The sequence below is a fragment of the Zerene cesonia genome, chromosome 14 (assembly GCF_012273895.1).
Source record: "Zerene cesonia ecotype Mississippi chromosome 14, Zerene_cesonia_1.1, whole genome shotgun sequence".
NCBI lineage: Eukaryota > Metazoa > Arthropoda > Insecta > Lepidoptera > Pieridae > Zerene > Zerene cesonia.
In genome coordinates, this window is record NC_052115.1 from 3,775,196 (window position 1) to 3,785,098 (window position 9,903).

General features: G+C 35.7%; 1 protein-coding gene across 1 annotated transcript in view; it reads right to left on the reverse strand.

The window, feature by feature from the left end:
* Positions 1–1,438: 1,438 nt before the first annotated feature.
* The window catches only part of LOC119831978 (tyrosine-protein kinase hopscotch-like), a 16,999-nt gene continuing 8,534 nt past the window's right edge, over positions 1,439–9,903 (reverse strand). The window contains exons 15-22 of the mRNA XM_038355555.1: positions 8,840–8,914; positions 8,453–8,568; positions 7,282–7,533; positions 6,897–7,049; positions 6,319–6,492; positions 5,797–5,969; positions 5,122–5,271; positions 1,439–4,491 (exon numbers count right to left, since the gene is read on the reverse strand). Of these exons, the coding sequence (XP_038211483.1) occupies positions 4,353–4,491; positions 5,122–5,271; positions 5,797–5,969; positions 6,319–6,492; positions 6,897–7,049; positions 7,282–7,533; positions 8,453–8,568; positions 8,840–8,914 (1,232 nt within the window). The 3' untranslated portion in view covers positions 1,439–4,352. The remainder of the gene's footprint in view (positions 4,492–5,121; positions 5,272–5,796; positions 5,970–6,318; positions 6,493–6,896; positions 7,050–7,281; positions 7,534–8,452; positions 8,569–8,839; positions 8,915–9,903) is intronic.

The following is a 9,903-nucleotide window of genomic DNA, read 5'->3' on the forward strand; positions in this document are numbered from 1 at the left end:
AGGTTTTTTCTAAATTAAATTTTAAAAAATTGAAATGCCTCTACTACAGATTACTAAACAGTTACTGCACTCTTACTCGAAAATCCTCGAAACACAAAATTATAAAAAGCACAGATAACATACATAATACACTAGTAAGTAAAATATCACAAAGCTTTAGTCATCTGTTATCGATTGTTAATGAAATGTTAATGATTAAAATAGAATCAGCTTAGTTTAGTCTATAACTTACAAATGAATTCATAACAACCAGTACATACCTAATAGCGAACGTGGGTAAGGCCATCCGATGAATTCTGAGATTTGAATAATTAGTAAGGCTGTATGAACTTCAGATTCACGTACCCACAACCTATTCAATATATCAAGATATTGAATAGGTTGTGAAATAGAAAAAATAAGATATCTTTAGACAATAAAATTTATATGTGGTAGTCGACCACGCTTCGGCATGAATTGGGCCAGCACATGAATTGGCACAGCATTCTACTGTGTTTCGTTTCCTTACCCTTTCCTTACCCTTCCCAGGCTTTTTCTTTATTCCTCTTGGATCTAAGGATTGTCGATCCTTTCTTAATCACTTCCCAATTTAAAGTTGTCAATCCATTTGGATAGTGCTAAATTCACAAACTATATTAAAAATGTCTTAGTTCAGAGAACCTCTCGTTGCAGCCTTTTAGGACGTCCACTGTTGGACATAGGCCTCCCCCAAAGATTTCCAAAACGACCGATCACCAGCGGCCTGAGCCCAGCGGCTCCCTGCCACTTTAATCAGGTCGTCCATCCATCTTGTTGAAGGCCGTCCAACGCTGCGACGTCCTGTACGTGGTCGCCATTCGAAAACCTTTCTGCCCCAACGGCCATCGGTTCTTTTCTTTCAGAGAGCCTACTATAGCATTAATGAATATATGGAAGATGACAATCCATGGAATGTTGTCGCTTGAGAACCACAGGTCAGTTCATTGGCATCATTGTTATGTACATGTTACATATTATGTAGAATTAAAATGTAAAATATATATTATTTAAAAGAGCAACTACAGAGTTTCTTGCCGGCTCTTCCCTGTAGAAACTGCCTTCCGAACCGGTGGTAAATTTATAACTGTGTAATATGACGATTCAAAAGTGCTTCTATAAGAAGTCTAGTTGAATGAATAATTGTTTGAGTTGGTGTTTATACCCCTCCAAATGTTCATGGGCGGTGGTAGCGCTTAGCATCAGGCGTCCCACCAGCATCATTGCCGACAATGCCATTAAAAAAAGACAAAACGAATTATTACCAGATTATTTACTTTTTATCTTTAAATTGCGTGAAAATACTGGATTAAACTAGGAGTAAAAACAGCAACAAACAAAAACACTTTATTGTGCACCAAATGATAATAAAAAGTAACCTACCTATATTTTGAGTATGAAACTATAAATAAAACAGCAAAATTTCTCAACTATTTAATATTTATAAATTCATGGCAAATAAAACGGACCACCTTTCATCGGGCAATATAATATACATCTAGCATCATAACATAAATTAAATTCATTATTTACATAACTCATATTTAAAAACTTATACAAAATATATCCCATAGTTTATTATACTACTAAAGCAGTAGAATGTAAAAAAAATTACATCGTTTAGGTTTCAACGATGAATGTATACCATATTCTATAATACAAAACCATATATATATTGGAATACAATAAACTGATTTGCTTAATTTCCTAAACGAGATTTTTGAGATAAAATCATAAAGTCAGTTATTATATTGCTCGCAAGAACATGGTCGTTCAGAATAATACATATCTATCATAATTCTATGCGTTATAATATAAATCTACTATATACAGACATAAAACATTATCGCAATACGGCAACACTTCTAACATACAATAATTGATTTTAACACAATCCTTTGATTATATTCTATCTTGAGCCAATCTATACACTGTATACATGTACTCCATTTGGTAACTATGGCGAGATTGATCCAATATTTATTCGTTGTCACAATGTTCGATTCTCATTTAGTTAAGTTTAATTTGACGAAGGGAATTCAATAATTGACATAGTTTCCTTTTAAGTAATTCGACACAAATTTAAAAAGAATTTTCACAACACTTTCGAACAATTTTCAAGTCCAAACTGACTTTACAGAGATATAGAAAAGTTTACAGAACTTCAACAATCAAATTAACAGCTTATAGACTTCAAAATAAGGCTCGAATTCTAAACGTGCTAAGAAACATGATTATAATATGAATTTTCTGTTTTAACTTATAGTTGAAACATCACGTAACATGTATAATATGTTTACACATCAATAAACTATAAAAAATAAGGCCATTCCATTTTAGCACCGCGCCACAAATCAGTCTCTATCTCTTACGATTTAATCTAATCACAATAATCATGCCACTATTCAAACGTTTAAAATATATGAAAATAAAACAAAAATAATTTTTACGTTCTAGTAATCATCATTTTTACCAAAATTGACAGAGATGCCATAGAAAATAAATTCTATGTATATTTATCATGATCAGGAAAACTTCTTGAAAATATATAAAATAGACTCAACACTGCAGTTATTGCACTTTTTTCAAGTAGATAAGTAAAATATTTAATAAAGTTTAGATCGTACGTATATACTTATTTAAATATATATTCTCCAACATAAAAATTAAAAAATGCAGCAATTTCAAAAATAACGCAACATTATAAAAAAGTACCTATACGTAGTCTCTTAATAAACATTATCTCTTCACTATAATAAACGATAATATCATCTTTGGTTCAAAACTTACGACATCGTATAACCATGCTGAAACTATTTACAAACAAAAACAATTATTTGAAAACAAGTTTGTTATATACCTTGTATTTCATAGTACCTGTTTTATATTACAACTGTATTGTGATTTGTGGTCCATTATACGAGAAAAGAAACATTAGACTAGCAATAAAACCTCTTAACATTATCCTTAAAACTAAAGCATTAACTTACAATTGACATTAAAACTTCCATCGGTCGGCAAGTAAACGTATAATAAAATTACAATATAAATCCATTATGATATTTATAAATAATATTATATTATAAACGATCGCCTTTCAAGCGGAGGTAATTGTAACAGAGACTTGGGTCGTCTGATTGCACTAAACACGAAACCAATAGCTTATTGATATATGAAGCAAATGCGTAGAGGAACAACAAAATTGCACACTCACGTACCTTTCAATTCGTGGCGCAGGAAAAGGCGAAGCGAATTCAGTGAGAAACTCATAGTTATGAGTCACTCACTGAAAGCGCTTGAAACATATCACCAATACTCTCTCGATTTATATCTCCATTACGTACGTCACATAACTAGCAAAGCAATTTAAGAATTAAATACTGCGATAGATAATCAAAACAGAAGTCATTTGTTAAGTTGCTGTAAAAATATATTGTTAAATATGCTACATATATGGTTTGTTAAAATATTTTAGTGTCCGATTTCAACGCTAGAGACGTTGTATCAAATGTCACGATTTAAATGTCGTTTCTTACGAATTTACGTGAAAACCTCACGCCATTCGCTCATTGGAATCAACAATCATAATAATGTTTTAAATAAATCCACAAACACAGTAAATGTAAGCATTTTTTTTTAAGTTCAGTCAGGAACTAAGCACCCGTCGTGTGTAAATATCGTTGTCACTGCATTATATGTATACTATTTCAAATCTTGTTTCTACATACAATCTATCTGAAACCTCTTAAAGATAAGCACTATATAATATGTAAAATTGTTCTCATTCCAGCTAATAAGAATGTTAGGAAACTTACTGATCAATTAGAGATACATTGAGACTATAGAGTTTAGTTTCCTTAAAATACTTAATTATTTTATGCATCTCGTACTAAATATACACGTCAGACATAAATAATAATTAATGTAATTTAAATTTAAGATAGCCCATATCGTCTTATATTTTATTTGAGCTCTTAATGAATTTTTAAAACATTTGAGCACAAGAAACTTCTAGACTTGTTCATCACATAAAATGTTCAATAGCCCTGGAGCATTTTTATAAACTCCTATAATATTTTAAAACATTTGTACGTCTTCCAAAAAGGTTTACTTTACAGACTTTTCAATGCAATATTGTCAATTAATAGAAAACGGAACGCGCATAATAAAACACTAAGACCGTAGCAGCTAGAAAATCTTTTGCGTATTGCACTCAGTGTCGAATATATCTGTTGTACTATATTTTGAGATTACCAATGTTCGCTTATGAAATCAACCCTGATTAATATATCTATCTAAATACATCAAATGAATTATAAGGTTTGTACACATATAGCTTATTTGTATTCATCCATGAATCGCTTGCACATGTGTACGAGGTCGATAAACTTGGGTCTCATGCTGGGGTCTAGCGCCCAACAGTCTTTCATTAGGTGCCTGAATATTTCCGAAGGACACCCGTCCGGAATCTGAAAGCTGAAACACAAAACCGCATCGTGATTTCGTTGTTAAGTTCCTTTATGGTATACTCTACTGCAGAATGTAGTTATAATATTCTCTATTGGAACGATTTTGAACAATTAAATAAATGTATATCGCCTGAGATATGTATCATTAAAAAAAGAGGAATAGAAGTTACTTAATTTTCTTTAACAAATGACGAAGTTGATATAGTATCGTTGTATGTGATAGTCGAGCACGTTTTTGCACGAATTGGGCCAGCTCGCACCGGGGAAGTAACCACACCCCCACAGGAGACCAGGCATGAAATAGTAGCATGCTGCTGTGTTTCGTTCGGTGAGTGGGGGAGCCGGACGGGCATATCCATTTCCTCACCCTTCCCAGTCCTTTCCTTTATTCCTCTTGTCAATCCTTTCTTAATACCTCTCTAATTTATAGTCGAAAATCTATTCGTTGAGGCGTCAAGTCGATTGCAGACTTTTCCAAATGTTAATAAGCGGTGGGAGCGCTTACCATCAGTCGACCCACCAGCACCATTGCCAACGATGACATAAAAGAATAGTCCACGCAAGCGAAACCACGAGCGGAGAGCTAGACAGAAAAACAATAAAATAATTAAAGTATATATATGTATAAAGTATGTACCAGGAGGCCCGTTCCCGGGGCCGCTCGACGTCGAACCTGGGCACCTCGAGCGCGGCGCGCGTGAGGATCTCCCACGCGGTCACGCCGAACGACCACACGTCGCTCTTCGTGGAGAAGTGCCACGGCTCCACCGCCGACTCGGGCGCGTACCTGCAACCGTTACACCTCTATCTTAGCGACGTTTCTTTTTTATAAGACCACTAGCGGTCCGCCCCGGCTTCGCCCGTGGTACTTACTTAATAAATGAGCTATCTAAAAGTGAAAGAATTTTTCAAAACGGACCGTAGTAGTTCCTGAGATTAAACAAACAAACTCTTTATAATATCTCTATTAGCTTTATAATATTAGTATATATAAAGCTGAAGAGTTTGTTAGATATGTTGTATAGATGATGGTCAAGAACACTCGGGTGGAACGAAGTTATGAACAAAAACATGTATCGTATTTGTATGAAAATTGGCACAGAGATAGAGGCTATTTTTCACTCGCGTACCGCGCCAGTGGCGCCGCGGTTTACAACTAGTTATGTATAATTGTGGCAGAGCGGGTCATAATTTTAAAATGCTTTCCGAACCCGTGATAAATGTTAAAGCTGTGTTAAACGAATTCATTACACATTCAACACTACTTCATTATTAAATTTTCTTACAACTTAAATAATAAAAACAAACATACCAATTAATAGGCAGCAATCGTTCAGTCTTAATCCTGTACGCGTTCTCCTCCTTGGGAATGATCCGCGCGAGGCCAAAGTCGGATATCTTCACGTGGTACTTGTTCACAACCAGGATATTTCTCGTCGCCAAGTCCCTGTGCACTACGTTCTTCGCAGACACGTGATCCATTCCCTATGAGTAAAACATCAATAGAATTCATTGGTTATATTGTTGAAATTCAATTGAAATATAATAATGAAAACGAATCATTAAAATCAGTTCACCTAGTAAAAAGTTGTGAGGTATCCAAGACTAAAGAATACCGTCGAAATGAGTAATTGCTTCTTTTTTAAAGTTGGTTGAATAGGTATCAATTAAACAATGTTTTAAATTTCAATACAACAAACATTGAAGTCAAGGACAGTTTTAATCCAAAAGCTACCCATAAAATAAAGATTTTAATTACATTTTTTTATCGATTAGCTATTACACTCCTATGAGAGAGAGGACCTATGTATACTACCCCTTATTTAATACTCACAGTGGCAATATCCTTGCAGTACTTGAGCAGGTGTGAAAGCCTGAGCTTATCGCCTTGAAACTTGAGGTAGTAGTTGAGTGAGCCCTCTTCCAAGTACTCCATAACGATGAGCACATCCGACCCGTGGTCCCAGGAGTAGCCCAGGATCTCCACTATGTTTATGTGTTGTAGCGACTGCGCAAAGGTAACGTGGATATAAAAGAATTGTACCTATTGACTTACTTATCATTTAACATGTCTACGGCTAAACAGTATATAGTGTATGATTATAGGGTAGATAAGATGTGGTCATATTTAAAACATAATGCATTATATTTCACCTACTGTAGATAGTTTATCGTTGTTTAATTTGAGCTAGTAAAGCGGTTGGTAAAAAAATATAATCAAACCTTTTTCAAAGGACACAAAAGATAAAAAATCCAAATCAAATCGATGCAAATAGTACTCTTTTAAAAAGCGATGAAATTCCATATGTTTGTGGTAACTGTCATGGGCATGTATTTTAAATATAAAAATTCAAGAAATGTATACTATGTATTATTATATGACTGTCTAGTAAACAGATTTGAACCTCGTACCTTCATAATTTCTAATTCATTCTTAAAGTCTTCATACAAACTGCCATTTCTTTCTGACTCTTGTCGGGTAAGCTTCTTAACTGCCACTTCTTTTCTTTGAGATTCTTGATTGTCCCGCTCCATCCATCCCTTGAATACGTGGCCGTAATTACCCTAAGGTTTATATATAATGAGTTAGTTATAAAATATTATTATTAGGTCCGACGTAAATCTGTACATATACTAAAAGTGTAAAAAAATTGTTTCCATACAATGAATAGAAAATAAGAAGAATCGCACAGAACTGGTCACGTTCGAGCGTTAATGCGACGACCTAACACATACGGTCCCAGCATTTGGACCACTATACCCACGCACTATAAAGACTAGTATAGCTTGTACTCACGCTGCCGATCTTCTTGGTGAGCGTGACCAGGTAGGTCTTGCCCTGGGACACGATGGACTCCATGAGGCGCGGCGCCGCACAGAACTCGTCGGGCTCGAGCGAGAGCGCGGCGGGCGCGGCGGGGGCGCCGGGCGCGGCGGGGGCGCCGGCGCACACGCTGCCGCGGCTGCTGCGCCCCAGCGACTGCGTCTCGTGCCGCAGCGCGTACGCGAGCGCGTTCTCGAACGAGTTCGAGCTCTTGTTGTCCGCGAACTGTATAGAAGTTTGACAATCAATACATTATTAATGAATTATTTAAACAAGAAATGAGTGTTATTTTTTATCTATACTAATATTATAAAACTGAAGAGTTTGTTTGTTGGATTGAACGTGTTAATCTTAAAATTATTTCAGTGTTAAATAGCCCATTTATGGAAGGCTTTAGGCTATATAACAACTGGTACGACGTGGATAAAATCACGGGGCACAGTCAGTTATGTTGTGTGTGTTGAATGTGGTTACCGCTACTCGTTATGTTGTTATAAATACTAGAGTGTATGTAACTAAGATAATTCTTAATCAATTCACGCGTCGCTCATCCTTAACATAACAACAATGACAAATGAGTGAAAATTTAACGCAAAGAGAAAATAATAGTCACAAGCACGTTTAATAATTTGGAATATTTTCTTATTCCATAATTCAAATTATGTAAGCTACGTTATTTCTAAATGTTCATAACTTGATTTTTTATGTGGTAGTCGAGCACGCTTCGGCACGAATTGGGCCAGCTCGCACCGGGGAAGTACCACACCCCCACAGAAGACCGGCGTGAAATAGCATACTGCTGTGTTTCGTTCGGTGAGTGGGGGAGCCGGAGGCCCATATCCTTTTCCCTACCCTTCCCTGTCCTTTCTTTTATTCCTCTCGTCAATCCTTTCCTAATCCCTTTTCCATTTGAAGTCGGCAATCCATTTGAAGAGGCGTAAGGTCTGCTATCGACCTTACACCTCTCTAAATGTTCATGGGCGGTGGTAGCGCTTACCATCAGGCGACCCACCAGCTCCATTGCCGACTATGACAAAAAAAAATTCACTACAAGTCCCAGTAATTCTTAAATTTAATATTTAAAGCATCTCAAAGGTCAACACAACAGTCGTTTATATAATAACGATAACTGAGAAATACTAACGGGATTATCATATTGATCCGACATAGTTCCATTCATAGAGGGTACGCTACTGTCGACTGATATCAAAGACTTATTGCTTCCCGCGTCACTTAGCTCGCTCGGTATAAATCTGTCACCTGAAAACATATTTAATTACTGAAAGATTTCGGAAAAAAATAACATATTTAAGAGCCATTTTTAAATAAATTTAATATAATTCCTTTATTATATTAATGTATGATTAAGTGTAAAATATGTATATACACAATGAAATGCTGTTTTTTTTTTCTTGTATAACACAATATGTCTTAATAACCAAATACTTTTTTGTAAAATAAAAAATATAACCTAAAAATGTTTGATGAGAATGTACATTTTATTATAATTATAATACAAATAAATTCTTACTTGAAACTGTGTCCGCATGTTCCAAATGATCAAGCGAAATCTTTGGCTCTTCGTACTCGTGTATTGGTACATACTCTGAAAAACAATCATATTAATTAAAATAAGTCAGTATCAAAGAATAATATAATTCATCAACATTAATTTTTTACATGTTACATACACCTCAATGCACTCTGAGAGTAAAGGAATTAAAACTATGTATTTTCATATTGCACTTGCATTGTACACTATAGCATAGATCAGCATCAACTCAAAAAATCGTCAACTTTCTTCTAATGAATAATCCTAGAGGTATTGTGTATTTATAGCACTCTATTGTCTATTTATATCAGTCTCTATTGTCTATGTATTTATTTTTCTTATCACGCAAAATAGGCACTTGACGTCGAGTCGCGGAAAATTTGCCCGTACTTATTATTATAGTGTATATAGTGAAGTCCCGTGTCCCTTAGTGGGGTATGGGGTAGATGATGTACATCCGTTTCACTGATCGATTTTCTTTAGGGACAAGTAGGTGATCAGCCTTCTGTGTCCTGCCCGAACGAGACATTTTTTTTTGTGCGTCCCCACCGGGAATTGAACCCAGGACCCCTCGGTTCTAGGCTCACGCGTTAACCACTGTACGAAGGAGGCGGTCCTCGCGGAGGCATAGTGTAATTTATGATATTATGTATTCACAATACTAGTTAGGGAAAAAATCTCTATACACAAAATTCACGTATCACAATGTTAGTTACTACGAAACGGCTGGACTGATTTTTATGAAATTTTGTGTGGATATCGGGTAAGTCTGAGAATCAGAACATCTCTTTTTCATACCCCTAAATGAAAAGAGTATGGCAGAACAGAGTTTGCCGGGTCAGCTAGTATATATCATCATCATCATCATGGTCAGCCCATACATGTTCCCACTGATCAATCCACCACGCTGGCTAAGTGGGTTGGCAGATGTCACATGTCACCGAACTTTTGGTTCTTGGACATGTCGGTTTCCTCACTATATATAATTACCTCGATGCAACATATGGTTCATGTCTCGCATGATCTCTTGCGGTCGGAGCGGC